General features: G+C 37.7%; 1 protein-coding gene across 1 annotated transcript in view; it reads left to right on the top strand.

Annotated features, from left to right (window-relative positions):
* The window catches only part of LOC124793088 (cGMP-dependent protein kinase, isozyme 1-like), a 405,887-nt gene that overhangs the window by 238,169 nt on the left and 146,481 nt on the right, over positions 1 to 21,237 (top strand). Inside the window, exon 9 of the mRNA XM_047257993.1 lies at positions 8,979 to 9,076. Coding sequence (XP_047113949.1) covers positions 8,979 to 9,076 — 98 coding nt within the window. The remainder of the gene's footprint in view (positions 1 to 8,978; positions 9,077 to 21,237) is intronic.

Below are 21,237 nucleotides of genomic sequence, written 5' to 3'. Positions count from 1 at the left end.
GTTAACAAACTAATAGTACCTTATATTGGTTTGTTGGTGTACTATAAAACTAACAGCACCATCTATTGGTTATTGAATGAACTATTTGTGACAATTAAACATCTGAACTACTACAAAACCTGAGGATAAATTTTTAAATGAAATTTTAAATTAAGATTTGCTTTTTCCGTGTTCCAGTTTTGATGAAATAAAGCATATTCATTGCACCAAGGGTTGCTCAAGTTACTGTGTAAATCTCATGAAAATCTTTCAAGTAATTTTGGAAATTAGTGTGTTCAAAGAGACAGACCCAAGATAAAATTTTAAATTACACTTTAAATTATATCTTTTTTCCATGATCTTATTTTGAAGAAATAAAGCATACATGTTGCCCCAAGATATACTTGTTATCTGTGAAAGCCCCATGAAAATTCATCTAGTAGTCTTGGAGATTGGTGAGTTCATACAGTCAGATATAATGATTTTACATTTATATTATTAATATAAATTAGGTCTATTCCTGCATTATCCATATTTCATTTTATTGTGGTAACCGTGTATTGATAGTCACTAGAATGGAAGTCCTATACCTCCTGTGACAGCGTTCCACTGATTCCACTATAACTCCAACTATCCATTTCCCTTTTTCAATTCTATTACCTATCTACCTAATTAAAGGATCTAATGTTCCACACTTTGACCACTAGAATGCCAATTTTGTCTTTCATGATGATAATATTCTCATGAGTAGTCTCTGCCTGGAGATCTGAGAGGGGGGAATATTGTACCTGTAGAATATTTTGCTGTAGGGTATACCATTATCAATACACTACAGAATTGATCTTCATGTCTTCAGGAAAAATAGTGGCTGTAGTCTTTCACATACTTTCAACAAGGCCATGATGGCTAATGTCAAAAGTTCCAATCAGTCAATCATCCAGACTGTTGCCCCATTAGCTGCTGAAAAGACTGCTTAACCTCTTCAGGAACCATTGGTTTATCTGGCCTCTTCACTGATACCATTCTGCTGTGCAAAACAGCAGTGCCTTTGTTATTAAGAAGTATGATGCATCATATTTCTTAGTAACACAGTTATTGTTATTTCATTTATACGCCAATACCAGGCTCTCAACTCTCAATAAATATGTCTTTCCCAGATAGGAATATATGTAATATATGAGTGCAGGTTGTGACATGTGGACAATGAGATATGGAAGTTTGGGTCTGACCATGATTTGTGCATGGATAGCCAAAGTGGTTAAGGTAACTACTTGCATAAAGTGAGTAATCTGGGTTTGAGTCCTGGTTCAGAACAAATTTTTATTGTTTCCATTCCAGTATATAGCTGATGGTGGTGTCTCTTCATAATTTTGAATAGTTGTCCTGTATTTCTGATGGCTGTTGTTACTACTGTGCCTGTTCTTTCAGAGATGCATAGATTAGGACTATTCTTGCATCATTCATGCATGCATGCATACTAAAAATTCAACGCACATTGAAGTACACTATTTTGTGAATGAATATTATATGAATGGAGTTATAGAAATTTGTAAAGCAGATTCAGAAAACAGTGTAGCAGGAATTTTTACCAAATCTCTGAGCAATGATAAATTCATAAAATTTCGAGAAATGTTGGATGTAATTAATTAAGCTTTGTTATTCTAATTGGATTGTGATACAAATGTAAAGAGGCATGTTTGAATGTGTTACATTTATATCAAGAGTATTGAAAATGTTGTGAGTGTTCTCAGCAATGAGTGTATAGAGCACAACAGGCAGTTTCTTCTTTGCTGTGACAGTATTCACAGTGTAAAGATTGGCGAATGCTGTATTTACCTTGTTGTTAATAAATATTCTTAACAATTCTGGCAGCTACATAATATGCATTCCCTGAGTTAGTCAAAACTATCAACAGATCTAATATAAGTGGATAGATAAAAAATCTACTCACGAAGTGGCAGCAGGACTCCCCTATAATCAGTCTTTCCTTCTCATTCTGTCCGATAAGTCTTTCCTTCTCATTCTGTCTGATAAGTCTCCCCTAACCTGGGGTTCTGGGTGACTTTTCTGAACTGTATCCCTTTCCATAAATCACTCCAATCCTTTTTCTTCACCCCTCTTCCTTCCCCTTAAACTCTTTTGCCAGACGAAGGAGCCACTGGTTCCAAAAGCTTGTAAAAGTTAAATCCTTTTGTGTGTGTGTTCTCCTACTGCCACTTGGTGAGTAGTTTTTTTATCTACCCTTTTACATTATTCTATCAACAGATCTGGAATACACATCCTCACACCAAAAATAAAATAAAAGTATTTACAATACAGGACCTGGGAAGCCATGGTATCAGTTGAGCCATGACTGATATACATATTAATGAAGATTCGAGTTATGTATTCCTGAACAGCCAGTTGACAGTATGACTACACACCATTATGCATGTACTAAACATGAATCCTTTCATCATAAGAAATATCATCCAAATAGTTAATTAGTTTATGTTCTGGGAATGAAGGTACTCATGACCTTTCATTGTCTTCTACTTGGCCCTTTTGCTCTAACTATAATAGTAAAACCTGCTCTTTACAAGATAATTGCAAAATAGAGATGAGTCCCTAGAAGGAGGTTACTTATTTTTTTGCAGAATGGATTCACTGTAACATTTTTCAGTTCACTGCAAAATAAAATATTGCCTCAGCTTCCTCTCTGTTTTAATATGAGCTACCCTAAAATGTTTAGTCTGTCTAGAGTTTGGCTTAGGTTTTAAATTCTTTTGAAATTCTATGTTAAAATTTGGGGCTTGAGATGCAGTTAGAAACATATTTCCTCCATAAACTTTATTGTTTCAGTTCTTCAATTATTATTTCTTCCTCACATAAACAAATGAGTTTATGTAAGTTATTTTAGAATATATATTTCTTGATTCTTCACTACTTCTAAATTAAACATTAATTTTTTCTTCTTTTTTGAAAATTCTCTGTGTTTGACAATATTCTCTCTTCTTGAAACATTGAAAATCAAATATCCTCTTTCTTTAATCTTAAAAATGTTGTAAGCTTTCAAACACAAGTTATACAATATTCCATGGCAATGTGTTGCCTAAGATATATATGAGGGCGACTATTAGACCTGACAATAGAAAGTGTAAGGAACATGGTGATACAATTAATTGCTGTATTCATCTAAAACAAGAGTTAGTGAGCACAGTCAAAGTTATTTAAATCACACATCTTTTAAGGAATTTGAAAACTCTGGATGGAGTTGACAAAAATGTAAGTTGCTCATAATCCGTTACTTCTTTTCATAGTAGGATCTTCCACTGCACATTATAACCTATTTAAGATCACAGACTTTTTCTAGATATGCAGTTGTAAACATTTAAATATGTTTTTGAAATTTTAATTATATATACTGACCACATAGAGGAGGTAGTGAGTTGCATACAGGCATGATGGAAAGACTACTAAACATTTAAGCTTTCATACAAAAGTCCTTCTTCAGAAAATGGAACATACATTCATGCAAGTACAATTCACTCACACATGGCTATTGTCTCTGGCCATTGGGGCCTGACTGTGAACCTCTGTGATCCACCACTGCTGACCAAAAATCACTCCCTGTTAACAATCCAGAATTTCTTAATCTCAAACCTTCCTTCACCATCAGTTCCCAAATTTGACGACATGGAAACCAACATAAAATCCCTAGAAAGAATCACACTCCACCTCCTAAAAAGTGATCTGATCTTATAATCCTACTTACCAACAGACTCTACCATTGTGCTTAGGAACAGCAGGGATTACCCTTTTAAGGGACTCCATGAGCTCTCTGATATGTCCACCTATAAACCCTGCTGCAGCAACCCTATTCTAGAAATTCAGCAGATCTCCAGTCTCTCCTCAAATCCTTTGGTCCAACCAAGAACCTATCCCCTGAGTCTATCTCTTTCCTCATCCCCACCTCCCCCCACATTCTTACCTTTTAGATGTTTCCTAAAGTCCTTAAACCTGACAACCCAGGATGCCTAATTGTGTCAGGTTACTGTGCCCCCACTGAGAGAATCTCTGTTCTAGTGGACCAACATGACCAACTTATTGCTTGAAGAGTACAGGAAAAAAACATGCTTTTACTCATTTTTTTCAAAACTGAGTTATGTGTACCATGAGATGTAGGATTCTGCGTTGTTTAATACTGTTTATTGAACAATGTGCTAACATGAACAGCCCATATTCTATTACTAACTTTAGATTAGGCATGCAGAGAAAGAAGATGCTAACAGCTCTCGCTATAGGGAACAAATTTGCTTTGCCCAATGTTGTGTGTTAAGTTTTGTATTTCTTGTGCTTAGGCAAACAATGTCAAAGGAAGAAATGGAGAATTTTCCTTTATTGTGCACTGTTAGTACTAGAGAAAACCATTACTTTAGAGCAAGACATTCTGTTTAGTAATGCAGATGTTGTAAGTAATTCATTTTAGTTTCGAGAGTTATTGTTCATATTGAATGATGAGTATTTCATCTGAGGATGAAACACATAAACCTTCAGATTCTAACAGTGTTAGGAAAAGGGAAGTAAGAGAGTGAATGAGTACAGTCATGAAGAAAGTAAGAGTTCAGTCACATGAATGTTATATGAAAATTTAGTGATACAGTAGACTGGAATGAACAATCATTGTATCTGACAAGCCTCATTACATTACTTCCGCTTCACAAAAGACAATCAAGGAAGAATGAAGATGAAGCATGGCTTCAAGAGTGTGATTTCAACTAGAGTTAGCATGAAAGGTGACATTATACACAAAATAACTGTATGCAGAAAAGCCTTTATGGCAGTACATGGAGTAACAAGGTGATAGTTAAATTTTTGAAGCTGGGCATGTCTCCTCATGATGGAAGGGGCAAGAATGGGAGTGGGCCACGGAAAATTGAGGAAGGAGTAGGAATGGCAGTTTATGATCACAGCCAGTCATTTAAGGATAGACCAAGAAGTTGTACCTCCCAGAGGAACTTTAGGTGAAAAAGTTGCATGAAAAGTTCCAGGAAAAATACTCAAATTTTGACATTTCATATTAAATGCACAGGTCAGCATTCAACACCAAATTCAACATAGCTTTTTGGGTAGCCAAAGAATGATACATGCTGAACTTGTAGTAAGTGCACTGCTGAGATTAAGGTGTTGAATGTAATGTTATATGAAAATTTAGATGATGATATGAAGAAACTAGTCCTAAAAGAAATTAAGAAGATTACCATTGACCAAAAAGTACTCAAAGTCAAAGCTGAAAAACATTATTCCAGAAAGAGGAATCCTCATTTCAGAAGCCAAAAGTCCAATGAAACAGAATCACTCTGCAGCAACTACCAAAAACGTGTTCTCACCAAACATAAGTACTAATGACATGTATTAAAAAAGGCATTTTTTGTTTACTCTTTCAATATTCATCAGCTTTCAAATGCAACTTCAGTGTTCTACACTCACATTACAGATATTGGAAGAAATGGGACCAATAAAATTGTTTCCTTTTTAAAAACACTTTGTGGTAGAATTATTGTACAAAAAAGTCAAACATCTTGAAGTTTTTTGTGATTTGTGTTCAGGTTACAACAAGAATACACTGTACCCAGATATCTTAATGATCTTATGAGTGAACTGAAACTTCTGGAGACTGCAAACGCACTGTTGTGGAGTGTGATAAGAATATAGGACTGATTAACACATAAGCAACATTGTAAGTTCCAATGGACAGGGTGTAAGGCATGGCTGAAGTTAGATGTATTCTTAAGCCTTTTGATGTTTTAGTGGTCTATCAAGATATGAAACAAAATTGGTGGTCATTTCTAAAGAACAAGTATTTGTGGAAATGTCCTTCCTCAACAACATCCATCAGAGAACCAGTCATCACAAAAAACACCCCATCCGAATTCACCATCAAGAAATTGATAATGGAGCTTGGATTTTATAGGTGGTGAGAGTTTCACATTGAAGGGTTAAAATATAAAAATATAATATAATATTATTTTACAATAAATTTATATAATAGTAATAATAATAATTTTTCATTGCGGATCCTCTGGCAACATCAAAAGAAAAGTGTTGGTACCTCCAGGTGTTGAAGGAATACTGCAGACAAAAAGCTAGAATGCATTAAACAAACCTTCTTCACTTGGTTAAGAAGTACATGTTGGGATGAAGTGACATTGTATTCTATTCTGACCTCCACTTGATCACATGAAGTTCAAATAGTAAAGAAAAACTGATTACCAAGAAGTATCTTCATTAATCCATTAAATTTCGGGCATGCAGCTGCACAAATAAAATTTCCTCCACTGATATTTTGGCCGCATGTCGTCCGGCCATCCTCAGAGTGAGTCACAAGTGACTCACTCTGAGGATGGCCGGACAATATGCTGCTGAAATTTAATGGATTATTTATTATGCCACGAGAAGTTGAAAATGCACATTATCTTCATTGTTTAAACATTGTTTTTCATGGCAAAATAATCTAACACATAATGTTTAACAAAAAATAGTTTTACAGGGAATATTTTCTATTGTGCTGTATACAGATACCATGTTCTTCCCTTATTGTGCATGACATTACTTTAAATAATATGCCAATAAAACTGAACTTTAAATATTTTAGGAATCAATGTATATTAAATTTAATGTGAGCAGTTTGATAATGTGGGTAAAGAACATTCTTTTCCTGTGCTCTTCTCTTGTAACCTACCCTCCTATATAAAAGACATCAAACATTTCCACCACTGACTCTCTACAATTCCTGTTCCTTTACCACTGGTGCCATGCTCATCACTGTTAATGCCACCTAGCATTCCACATAATCCCCTACGTCCATGGCCTTTCCACTATTCTATACTACCTTTCCCAATGTCCAACTTACTGCATACCTACAACCTCCTTGCTCTTCACTCACAATTGTATCTCCTTTTTAGGCACCACTTGCAAACAAATCAATGATGCAGCAATGGGCACCTGCATAATACCATTCTTTGCTAACGTACTCATGGACCATCTACAGAGATCCTTCCTTTCCAACCAGAATGCCAGATTCCTCACCCAGTTCAGATTTATTGATGATAATTTTGTGATAAGGGCCAAGGATGAGGACTCCCTATCCACATCCCGGCAGAATCTCAATGCTTCTCACCCATTCACTGCACCTGGTCTTCCTCAGCCCAACAAGCCACCTTCATTGATGTTGACCTCCACCTGAAAGATCACTACATCAGTGCCTCCATTGACATCAAACCTACCAAGAACCAACAATACCTCCACTTTGTCAGCTTCTGCCCTTCATATCAAGACGTCAGCTTCTGCCCTTCATATCAAGAAGTCCCTTTCATGCAGCCTAACCACCTATGGTTGTTACACCTGTAGTGAATGACAGCCCCTCTGTAAATATTCCACAGATCTCACTGAGGCCTTCAAAGGCTGAAATTATTCTGTGCAGAAATAGAACTCTCATGCCTTCTCTCCCCACTCACCTAACACCTTTTGCATACTCATTGTCTTGTCACAGAGAAGTAGTCCTTTTGTGACTTAGTACAACCCAGCACTGAAGCTTCTGAATTACATTCTTCACCAGGACTTTGACTACCTCTCATCATGCTCTGGAATTAGGTATATCCTACCCTTTATCATCCCCACCCCTCCCACTGTAATATTCTGCTGTCCAACAAACCTATGCAATGTCTTTCTCCATCTGTACTCCACCCCTGCCCCCCAACACTTGCTTCATAGCTCACATTCCTGCAATATACCTAGATGCATGAGCTGCACATACATCATCCTACCACCATCTACTCCAGCCCGGTCATAGACATCTCCTATTCCATCAGAGGGGGCACTACCTGAGAAACCAGTTACGTGCTCTACAAACTAAGCTGCAACCACTGTGCTGCTTTCTAAATGGGTGTGACAACTAACAAGCTGTCTGTTCTCATGAATGGTGGCCAAGAGACTGATGGACCACCCAGTTGCCCAACACAATGTACTACATTTCAGTTACTGCTTCACAGCTTGCACCATCTGGAGCCTTCCTACTGACAACAGCTTTTCTGAATTGCTCTGGTGGGATCTCTACCTACAACATAGTCTTCATTTCTCAAACCCCCATGGTCTCAACTTTTGCTAGACCCTGTCCTCCCTTATCTATCCCTTTCCCTACTCCAACTCCAGCAGTATACATTCCAAGATGCTCCTACAGTCTTTCCACTCTCTATGTCCCTGTTCCTATTATCTCCCTGCCCTCCACCCAATACAGCCTTCCAACTCTACATCTAGCAGCCCATCCTGTCACCACTATGTCTGTGCATGCTCCCACAAACAGTACATCATCTTCCCCTCACACCTACCTTGCTACCCCTCCCACTCTCGACCCTGCCCCTCCTTACCCCACCGCCCACCACAGATTGCTGCAGCTGTTAGATGCAGTTGCAGTTTGCGGTCAATCCCCAGTGGATGGACACAGTAGCTCTGTACATGTGAATTTTGCTTGCATGAATGTGTGCATATGAGTGCAATTTTTATTTTGGAAGAATAACTTTTTGTTTGAGAGCTTAAATGCTTAGAAGTATTTTCATTGTGCCTACCTGCAACTCATCACCTTCTCAATGTGGTGAGTAGCAATCGATCCTTTTCCTAATATTGTTATTGTTCCATCTTGAACTTTCCATTGTTTGTTTAATGATTTTTATTAAGCTTCCCATACAATTTTGACTGCATATTGACAACTGTATTCATGTAGCCCTACAAACAGGGCCTATTAATTTATTGTATTTGAATTTTCATGTTCATTGACATTATGTCGTAGTGTATTCATTCTATTCAGTAGGAAGAGATTTTGATTTTAATTTTGATTATCTCTGTGTGTGTCTAAATAATATGCTTGAGAATCTGAAATTATGTTTGCAACTTATCTTCTAGTTACTAATTTTAACCAGTCCTTCAATTTCCTTCAACATCATTGTTTTACTCTGTTTCTGCAGTCCATTCATACAGTTCCTGGGAGATCTTGATGACTTAAAGAAAAGTTATGATGGTCCTGAACCACCTCGTCCATCAGCCACTGCAGTACCAACCATAGGTATATATACTCTAGATAAGATATAGATGCAAATAGTTATATCTCATATGTGCATAATTACTTTTTATTCATTATTCATGGTTAGTACCTTTTAATCTCTTCTACAAGTAACTCACAGTCATATTCCTTATCAGCAAGATCCAAATAATGTGTAACAAAATCTCTGAGGATACCTTATGATTCATTTAGTTATTAGTTCCATGTAGCATCAAATGCTCCTTTGGTTTGAGTATATTTGTGTGTGTGTGTGTGTGTGTGTGTGTGTGTGTGTGTGTGTGTGTGTGTGTGTGTGTGTGTGTGTGTGCGCACGCGCATGCATGCGCATGTGAAAGAGGGAGAAGGGAGAGGTTCATTTATATGAGAAGTTTCAAAATAAATTCAAGTTTGACCACTTCCAATGATTATCTGCACTTTCCTTAAGCCCATCACCACCTATGATTCTATGGTGTATGAGTGCCACCTATTATTTTTCATAAGAATAGTTCATGGACATTTTGTGGTTGTACCTGCCTCAGCCACAAATCATACTTCTTAGATCCATAGTTTCTAATTCTGGAGTTCCACACAAATTCAGCTCTATGGAAACAATAGATTGCTACTCACTACATACAAGAGGCACTGAGTTGAACACAGGCACAATGAAAAAGAATACTGGAATATTTGAGCTTTCAGGCAGAGTCCTTCTTCCAAAGGAGACAACACATATACATTCGCAAAAGTAGAACTCACACACACATGGAAACTGTCTCTGGGTGGTGGAGTGCAGCCAGGCCTCTACATACAGTCTCAGCTGATGTGAAGACTAGGGTGATCACATGTGTTTTCCATCTTGTGTACCACAACTTTCCATGTAAATATGGTAATGATATTTCTGGCAGGGTGTAAACATTTAGAATTGAAGAAAACCACTCACTGAAGGGCTGTGTAGTCATCAACAGGCACACAGAAGGGAATGAAAACTTTACTGACTTTCAGATGAATCCTTTAACAAACTAGAGTACACATTCATATGCATATGTGTGTGCATATGTATGAGTACTTTTATATCATTAAAATATTCACCAAAAGCCAGCAAAATTTTCAGTCTTTTTTTGTATGCTTGCCAACAACTTAATGCTTCTAGTATTCGATGAGTGGTCTTCCCATTTGTTTGTCTTAAAGAATTTGAGTAAGAATCCCTCCATAATGAGTGAGATATTGAGTTCAGAAATAGAAGAAGACTTAAGTATTATCCAGTGCAGCACTTAGAAGTCAGGTTTTCCAGAAAAGATCTCCCTGAACAATGAATACCAAGTAACTTATAATCATTAGCCATGTGCAGATCTCAGTTATGTTGCATGTAATCCAGATTTTCTTCAATAAGATCTTGACAGCAACAGCTCTGCAATGATTATTGGATGCTAGACAATGCAGTAACATTTGTAATTGTAATTTAAACTATGTAGTTGAGGATAACATCAGTCTCATCAATACATCACTGAGAAATGTCTTCATACTAATGTGATGACAGTGTCACTATTTGAGCTGCATGAAAATCCATGCAAGGAATCTTCTTTCAAGTTTCATTTAACATGAGTGTGATAAGTGCATTTAATCTCATTTGGTGATACACACATGGCATGATGTACGTCTGGATTTCCAGTGAGATATTACTTTATGATTAATTTGAATACTTTTCAGTGTAATCAGAGCACTCTGTCAAAATCCCATGATTTCCAGTATTTTCACTGTGCCTGTTTTGGAACAAATTTTTCTGCAAAAAAATGAGGTCTGTTCAAAAAATTCCAGAACTTTGTCAATAAAATTTTTCTACTCTTACCTTTTTCTTATTGTGCATAGTCTGCTCTGAAGTACTCTCCTACACAACCAATATACTGCTCCCAATGCTGTCTCCACTTCCAGAAGCAGTCTTGGTATTCCTCTTGCTAGATTGTGTGAAGCACCATCTGCAGAATTGCTTTTACCTCATCTACTGTTGCAAATTTTTGTCCTTTGAATGGGATTTTCAACTCTGGAAATAAGAAAAAAAGTCCACAGGGGACAGGTCTGGAGAGTATGGAGGGTGAGGCAGCACAATGATTTTGCTTTTTTGTGCAATAGTCATGCACCAACAGGGATGAATGTGTGGATGTGTTGTCATATGCAATTGCCACGAATTGTCTTGCCACATTTTAGGCGGTTTACTTCTCACATTTTCTCACAGGCATCGCAAAACATCAAGATAGTACCATGGATTAAAGGTTTGTCCCTGTTGCATGAATTCACGGTGAACTAATCCATCAAAATCAAAGAAAACTATCAGCATGGCTTCAACATTTGACCTGACTGGATGAGCTGTTTCTGGTTCTGGAAAAACTTTCCCAATCCATTGTGAAGATTGAACCATAGTCTCAACATCATAACTGTAGACCCACATCTCATCACCCGTTATGATTCTCTTAATGAACATCTCATTCTGATTTGTGTGATCCAAAAGCCCTTCACAGATTGTGAGACAAAGGTCTTGACTCATGAGCCATGGGATGAACTTGGTGGCAACATGACACATTCCAAGATGCTGTGTTAGGATTTTGTGGCATGATGCAACCTGAAATATTACATTATACTTTAATCTCTCTGACAGTCAGTCTTCGATCTGTAGCACAATTTCGCTGACATTCCTGACATGGGCACTACCAATAGATGTTGAAGGGAATCATGAATGAGGGCCATCTTTAACTTATGTTTGGCGATTTTTAAAATGTGTGAACCATTTCTAACAATGAGTATGGCTGAACAGATGCTATATTGGTGGCTGATGTGGGAAACATTCAATGCGTCCACAAGGGATGCCATTGCATGATCAAAGAGATGTGGGGTGAGGTGTTGGTGGTGAAAATGCCAGCATCTGGAGGCCATGCGTACCAAAGGAACTCTGATCTGATCAAAGTGATGATATGTTGAAAGGCTGGTGCGACTCATGTGTGTTGCTAATTTATTAACCACTTGAACTTTGATGGGCGTAGCCTATGTGGTGACTGTCCATGATGGGCTGGCTATAAAGAGGAGGCAGGAATTATGGGTACTGATTCGTTTTGGGTGATGGATGAAGTTGATGTAGGCAGAGATGTAGTCGTCAAGTCCAGAATTGTTGTGTAGAGCTCATGTCGGGAATAGGAACTGTAATTATTGCTAACAGTTGGAGGTGAACTGTGCAACTGACATCTGTCACACTGGTTCATATTCTGTTAGATTCCTCTGATGTGTCCCGAGTGTGGCACTGTAGAGCATCATCAACCTGTGGTAGGTGTGCAGTAATCAAATGTGGAATCAGGTGAACATAGTCAGTGGGGTTGGTGATCTGCATTGGATGGTGATCATGCTGCTTTCTAGGGCGTCATGTGGAAGAGACATGGCAACAGTGTGCTGTCCAGCTGGAGGGGCATGCCTAAAGATGCCAAGTGTCCTTCTTTCTCTTCTTTCCTCTGTTTCTCTTCTCGTCTCACAAACCACACTGCACACTATACTTATGAGCCACACTGTATCAACTGTCTTGGCCTTGCACAACAGATAGCTACAAGACCATGCTGATTGTTGGTGCAACATCTTATGTTCCAAATTACTCCCACCAATATAATTAATCCTACGTCGATAGACACACAAACAAACACAAACATACACATGAAATTCAAGCTTTCGCAACAAACTGTTGCCTCATCAGGAAAGAGGGAAGGAGAGGGAAAGACGAAAGGATGTGGGTTTTAAGGGAGAGGGTAAGGAGTCATTCCAATCCCGGGAGCGGAAAGACTTACCTTAGGGGGAAAAAAGGATGGGTATACACTCGCACACACACACATATCCATCCGCACGTACACAGCGTACACAGACACAAGCAGACATGTCTGTGTACGTGTGGATGGATATGTGTGTGTGTGTGTGTGTGAGTGTATACCCCTTTTTTTCCCCCTAAGGTAAGTCTTTCCACTCCCGGGATTGGAATGACTCCTTACCCTTTCCCGCTTTCAACACTACTGCTGCTATAAAATCCACCGTTTCACAAACAGTTCCTTTCACCTATTAAACAACCATTTCGGCTAGTTCTAATAACTTTTGCTCTGCCAGCTGTCAGATACTTCCACCTAAAAGCCTTGCCACAGTGATCCCCATTCCAGTAATCCGTCAGGATCTTCAGTCACTACTAAAGTCCTTAGGCCCATCCCAAAACCTCTCCCCAGAGTCCATCTCTCTACTCACATCTACCACTCCCTGCACTCCTACCTTCTACCTGCTTCCTTAATTCCATAAACGTAACCACCCAGAACGCCCCATTGTGGCTGCTTACTGTGCCCACACTGAGAGAATATCTCCTCTCATAAACCAACATCTTCAACCTATTACCCAGAACCTTCCCTCCTATATAAAAGATACCGACCATTTCCTCCACCATCTCTTCACAGTTCCTGCCCCTTTACCACACAGTGCCCTGCTCATCACTATTGATACCACCTCCCTGTATACTAACATTCCTAATGCCCTTGGCCTTACTGCTATTGAACATTACCTATCTTAATGACCAATCGATTCCAAATCAACAACCTCCTTCCAATTTGCCATGACCAGCTATATCCTCATCCACAATTACTTCTCCTTTGAAGGCATTACATACAAAGAAATGCTGGGTATGGCTAGGCGCAATCACATGGCACCGTCCTATGCCAACCTATTCATGGGCCATATATAGGAATCCTTCCAAAAAAAAACCACAATCTTAGACCCTTCACCTGCTTCAGATTCATTCATGACATCATTCCTGTCTAGATCGAAGGTGAGGACGCCCTATCCACATTCCTCCAGAACCTCAACAACATCTCCCCCATTTTTTCAGCTGGTCCTATTCAACCCAACAAGCCACCTTCCTAGACATTGACCTCCACCTCAAAGATTGCTACATCAATACCTCCAGCCATATCAAACCTACTAACTATGAGCAATACCTCCACATCAACAGCTATCACCCATTCCATACCAAGAACTCCCTTCTGTACAGCCTACCCACCTATAGTCGCTACATCTGCAGTGACAAGCAGTCCCTCTTGAAATATACCAAGGGTCTCAGTGAAGCCTTCCCAAACTTGTACAAAAACAAATCTCCCATGCCTTATCTTTCCAGTCTCCCACCACCTGCCAAGTCCCATCATCTGGCCACAGAAAATCATTCCCCTTGTAGCTCAGTACCACCCAGGAATGGAGCAACTGAATTAGGTTCTCTGCCAGGCTTTCGATCATCTCTGGTCATGCCTTGAAATGAGAAATGTCCTGCCCACTATCCTTCCCATCCCTCCCACAGTGGTATGCTGCCATCTACCAAACCTGCACAATATACTCATCCCTCCTTACACAATCCCTGCTCCCAATATGTTACCTCATGGCTCATACCCCTGTAATAGACCTAGATGCAAGACCTGTCTCATAGATCCTCTCAACGCCACCTACTCCAGTCCAGTCAGAAACATCACCTATCCCATCAAAGGCAGGGCTAACTGTGAAACCGGTCATGTGGTCTACCAGCTAAGCTGCAACCACTGTGCTGCATTCCATGCAAGCATTACAATCAACAAGCTGTCTGTCCACATGAATGGCCATCAACAAATTGTGGGCAAGAAACAAGTAGACCACGCTGTTGCTGAACACAATGCCAAACATGATATCCTTCATCTTTCATTCCAGTGGCTGCTTCACAGCCTGTGCCATATGGATCCTTCCCACCAATACCAGCTTTTCTGAATTGCGCAGGTGGGAAATTTCCCTGCAATACATCCTCTGTTCTCGTAACCCTCCTGGCCTCAATCTTCATTAGTCTTTGTCCTCACCCATCCACTCCCTTCCCAGTTCCCATTCCACCACTACACAGCCATCATTCCACCACCACACCCAGTCTTTTTATTTCTCTCCTTTTCTGCTACTTCCTCCCCTCCCCTCCCCCCCCCCCCCCCCCCCCAATCACCGCCTTAGTCTAACCTGCAGCACTTCACTGTCCACCATCCCAAACAAGAGTATCCCATCCCTCCCCCTCCCCACCCAAGCTTCCCCATGTATTTGAAAGAATTGAGAGTCATATCACACATTTAAAATGTTGAGAATAACTGATATATAACTGGTGCATCTGACAGTTAAATAACAATAGAACTGAAGTTGGAGTGCATTTACTCTGTTTATAATTTATACTTGTGTGGCAGAAGTTTCCGAAATATTGCAGTTTTTAATTGAGGCAATTTTCTAAACAGAACAGCTTTGTAATATACATATGTTTGAAAGTGGCAATTAAAATGTAGCAGCAAAAATACAGTTTAGTTTTTAAAATTAAATTTTCATTTAAAATGGAAACCTCTGGATACTGACATTATATTTGAATATATTTCTTGACATGAAGTTTTTTACTGAATTTTCCTACCTGATTTCCATTAACAGAGTGAATATTACTTAATGCACAATAAATTACTAGATTTTACCTTTCATGTGATTTTAAATTCTTCAGTCTGTATTTCTAAAAATGTATGATACAGTAAATAAAGATAATTAATGCCACTAGCATCTGTTTATTTCTGTTGTTCATTTACTCAAAAAGGGAAAAATAGGATAATAAACTTTAACTACAAAATTTTATGTTTAGGTATGATGAAAAATAAATCACAATTGTTAAGATTACTCTTGAATACAAGGCAGTGTTGTGACAGCAATGCTCCAAATGTATTGAATAAATCATTAGTAAATATGTATCACAAACTATTGAACTTAAACTGTATCAAGTAATACAAAACAAACATGGTATCACTCTGTTCATATTGCCATTTTTTCCTTGAAATGCAGTTATTATTAGTTCATCATTTCACTTCTTTTACCACCTTGTTGAGACATATCTTTTTACATAATTTCTAAATTACTGAACAATGTTGTGTTGATGAAAGAGTTTAGAATTTTTTTCTTTCTGCTGGAAGTTATAATACCTTTTGCTATACAACATTTTTAAACTATCTTCATCCTCTTCTTTTTTCACTGAAAATGCTGTATCAAAATAATGGAGACATACAGTATGAAAACTGTGAAATATGCTATTTACTTCAGTTTCACTGAAGACATTGTCCTATATGGTATGGACAGGATAGGGCACACTGTCAGGAGGCTGTGCACTAATAGTAAACTAAGAAGACTGACATGTCTGCTGTTAAACTAGGCAGTTCACAAATCCAAATAGAATTCAGATACATAACACACCCTGTAAATCATATGAACACTATACACCATAAGTAAAGCAGGTAACTGCTATAATTTATCATTAAATCTACTACCAATTAGACAAAGTGTTTGCCAAGTAATTTATACATTCTGTAATATCTTTTTAAGTGGTATATTCTGCCTATCTTTCTAGTTCATTAAATTTTCCCTAACCGCACATAATTCTATTGTTGCACTTCACAGTTAAACTCTTATCCATTTAATTTATTGTCAAATTATGACAGCATGCAAATGTTTTTGCAAAAGCACGTGTAGCTTTACTTTCACATTGTAATTCAGTCTCAGTTTCTTCAACAAGTGACTGTTTTCTCTTATTATGTTGTTTCCACCTTGCTTTCACATAACAATATCACCGGCCTCCCACTCTCCCTCTCTCTGTCTTTTTTTTAATGAAGTAGATTTTTTTTACTTTTCACATGGTAGATCTTCATATTTTTTGCAATAAGTTCATCTTTATTGTGTATTTCTTGATCCTTTCAATGTCCCTTGTATTGGATTTACATTTCTTACTTCAGTGTCCATTATTATGATTCTGCTACTATCAGCTACAAAAACGTCAATGAATTAGTTCTTTGTGACATTGATAATCATAGAAAACAGCTAGGAAAGAGCTTTAAAGAGATAAAGTTACCCTAACTGTGGGAAGAAGTAGTACCTTTAAAGATTTTTGAGTAAACTTCTTTAGATTAATAGTTTGAAGATAAACATACTTATGGAAGAAATATTCATTCAGAATCATGAAAAACTCAGCATATTGTCCTGAACACAATAAAATTCCTGCTACATATACACACACAAAAATACAGTGTGATACTTCCAATGGAATATTTCAGGAAATAATCATAATATACAAACAAGAAATTAAAAATTACACATTGTTAGTATTGATTTTTCTGAGGAAATGAAGTTGGAATAGTTTGACTACTTGTCATCAGGATTTGAATTAAATCATTGTAGTATACAAAAATATTCCTCATTCTGGTATGTGACATATTGTTCCACATTCTTTAACACTTTCTGCCTTTGCTTACAAAGATTAGTTCATGAAAGATGATTAACCATGAAATTATACTAATTATGTACTGAAAGACAAAATTTACACACAACAGTAAGAACACAAGAGATGAATCTTGATCAGACTCTGCAACAAGGAAAGAAAAATACCTTAGAATGAATGAATGGATAGAAAGATAGAAAATCCAGTAGTGTTGGAAAAGTTCATTTGAAAAAAAAGAAAAAAAAACCTCTTCACTGCATGAAGAAATAAAGAATAGCCTCAGTGATATAGGAAAAGGGTAAAAATATAAAAGAAAAGTGCTCAAATAATAACTGGGTAGCATCTAATGACAACCATGCACCATGTAGCAAGGTTGCACAGTCATTAGAACACTGGGCTCACATTTGAGAAGATGATGGTTCAAGCCCAGGTCTGGCTATCCCGATTTAAGTTTGTTGTGATTTCCTTACATCACTTCAGGCAAATGCCGGGATGGTTACTTTGAAAGGCCATGGCCAAGCTCCTTCCCCATCCTCCCCTAATGCGATGGCACTGATGACCTCACTGTTTGGTCCCCTCCCCCAACTCAACCAACCACGCACCAAAATAAAATCACATTGCAGATTGGCACAATGGGCAGTTGTGGTCATGCACCTTGAATAGTGTAATAAACTCTATCACTGAAAGAATTGTCTGAAATTCTACTCTGGGTACTGAAAGATGAAAAAATTGAAGATGCAGATATGTTTACACACAAAGAACAATGTATCAGTGGCAAGAATTATCATAATCATAAAAATGGTAAAAGTATCAGCAAATCATTGTGTGGCTATACTGGAGGTTGGTTCAAAAACAACATACTGCCAACATATTTAAATCACTGATAAAGTTAGTGAACAACAACGAATTCATACAAGAAAAGTTCATAAATTTGTTACATTATTTTTCGGATACTAGAGACCTAATGTGGGTAGAAAGAGCTAACATTGATAGATTTATGAATAGAAGAAGAATATTTAGGACAGAAAAGAACAAATTTAGAAACAGTACTGCAACAGTCTTAGGTGATGTGTATGCAAAGCATACGAAGTGTGCATGTCATTTTGTGAGTTCCACATATAATTTCAATCAAAGTTCATGAATTTCAGACAGAATAAAAAAAAAATAATATTTACAGACATTTGAGAATTCATAAATGTATTTCTCGATATTTAATTAATTAAAAAACATGTAATTTTTTCCAGTTAAGAACCTTTTTTATGATTTCCAATTTTTTGTGAATCATGTCAACCCATCTTCTTATATGGTTGCAGTGAAGTTACATTTCTAAATCCAATAATTTTCCTAGGTTTTGGATAAATCAAATGATGTGTTTTAAGATGCGGGTTTTCTAGAATTTTGAGTGGACCAATGTATACAGGGTGTTACAAAAAGGTACGGCCAAACTTTCAGGAAACATTCCTCACACACAAATAAAGAAAAGATGTTATGTGGAAATGTGTCTGGAAATGCTTAATTTCCATGTTAGAGCTCATTCTAGTTTTGTCAGTATGTTCTTCCACCTACGCTCAATGGAGCACGTTATCATGATTTCATACGGGATACTCTACCTGTGCTGCTAGAACATGTGACTTTACAAGTACGACACAACATGTGGTTCATGCACGATGGAGCTCCTGCACATTTCAGTCGAAGTGATCGTACGCATCTCAACAATAGGTTTGGTGACCGATGGATTGGTAGAGGCAGACCAATTCCATGGCCTCCACGCTCTCCTGACCTCAACCCTCTTGACTTTCATTTATGGGGGCATTTGAAAGCTCTTGTCTACGTAACCCCGGTACCAAATGTAGAGACTCTTCATGCTCTTATTGTGGACGGCTGTGATACAATACGCCATTCTCCAGGGCTGCATTAGCACATCAGGGATTCCATGCGATGGAGGGTGGATGCATGTATCCTCACTAATGGAGGACATTTTGAACATTTCCTGTAACAAAGTGTTTGAAGTCACGCTGGTACGTTCTGTTGCTGTGTGTTTCCATTCCATGATTAATGTGATTTGAAGAGAAGTAATAAAATGAGCTCTAACATGGAAAGTAAGCGTTTCCAGACACATGTACACATAACATATTTTCTTTCTTTGTGTGTGTGAGGAATTTTTCCTGAAAGTTTGGCCGTACCTTTTTGTAACACCCTGTACATCCAAAATTATTTTCAGCTCAACAGTTAATAGTTGAGACTTCTTGTGTGTTTTTACTAGTAGATGATATCTAATTTTAAATTACTTTGTTTTGATCTTATCATTGTGTCTTCTTCATATTATTTCCCATCTCTTTTCGTAGTTTCTTTTACAATTGCTTCATGCTTTTGTGGAGACATAACACTACATGGTGGAAATGTGATGTTTGATTACAGATCTTTCTACAAATGATTTCATATTTTCAGACAAAAACTGCATTCAAGCACCTGATAAGATAACTTTTAGTTTGCTGACATGTCTAAAATGATCTTGGTTGGTTGAGTTGGTGGAGGGGACCAAGCAGTGAGGTCATTGCTCCCTTCGGAGGAGAGAAGGACTTGGAAGGACATTGGCTGTGCCCTTTCAAAGGAACCATCCTGGCATTTGCCTGAAGCGATTTAGGGAAATTACGGAAAACCTAAAACAGGATGGCTGGACACAGGTTTGAACCGTCATCCTCCTGAATGCAAGTACAGTGTGCTAACCACTGTACCACTTGGCTCTGTCTAAAATGGTCTTTTTCAGTTTTTGAGATTATATATTTGCTTGTAACTTTTCTACCTGGGCACAGTGTAACAAATTTAGATAAAACATTTACCATGACAAAAATGTAACAATGTCCAACTTCACATTTTGGCAGGAGTCTATAAATAAGTTCTCTGGAATAATGTTTTGCATTTAATCCTGACATGTCCTATTACTTACTTTGATTTGCTGACACTTAACACAAGTTGACAACTCTTTCCTCACCTCTTCAACCGTATTATAAAAATTGATATTTTCCTGTAGCTTTCGTATATATTTCTGAATACTGCAAGGACTATAGCTTTCATGCATGTGTATAATTAACATTTCTGTTTATTCATTTGACCAGCTTAATTTCCAGTTACAAGAATCTACATCTGTTTCCTGGAAAGTGTTCCCTTAATACCTTGTAATACTTGTCCAATTTCTTTACTTCTTTTTACCTAAATAGCTGTTTACTAGTCTCTAGCTGGATCATGGTTCTGACTTCTTCTAATTTCATTGCACATTGATCTAAAATTTTTTGTCATGCACACCTTCCATATACTTAATTTTGAATTATTTTTCCTCATATTGGTCAAAAGTTTCAGTGATTCCTCCTACCAGCAACATCAGCAAAGTAGCTGCAGCAACATTGCCAGATCCTTTAATGTGTCTGATTCAATAGTCAGACTGTTGTAAGTGAGCCAGCTATGGCTTCACTTCTGCATATAGCTTAAGGCTTTGTGATCCATATACACTTTTACCTTGTGTCCAAGCAAATAAGTCCTAAATTTTTTGAATACCTAGTATATTGCTAGCAACCATTTACCAGTGACCGAGTAAGATTTTTCATGTGTAAAAAGCATTCGGCTTGCAAATTCAATTGTACACTGTATAATTTCTCCATCAGCATCTTAATCTTGAAAGAGTTCTGAGCCCAGTGGAAAATTACTACTGTTAGTTTGTAAACAAAATGGTAAAATAAAATCAAGAATGTATAACAAATTCTGGTTGTTTAATTTTTTCTCAGTCTTCCCAAAAGCCTCCTGACTATCTTTGCTCCATATAAAAACACAGTTGTTTAGACAACATGCATTTAATCTTGGTTGATTTATGAATTTTCTGTAAAAGCTACATAAAATG

Source organism: Schistocerca piceifrons, chromosome 1, assembly GCF_021461385.2.
Source record: "Schistocerca piceifrons isolate TAMUIC-IGC-003096 chromosome 1, iqSchPice1.1, whole genome shotgun sequence".
In the NCBI taxonomy this organism is placed as follows: domain Eukaryota; kingdom Metazoa; phylum Arthropoda; class Insecta; order Orthoptera; family Acrididae; genus Schistocerca; species Schistocerca piceifrons.
Note: the sequence above shows the minus strand (reverse complement) of the source record. Positions and strands in the feature narration are given on the sequence as shown.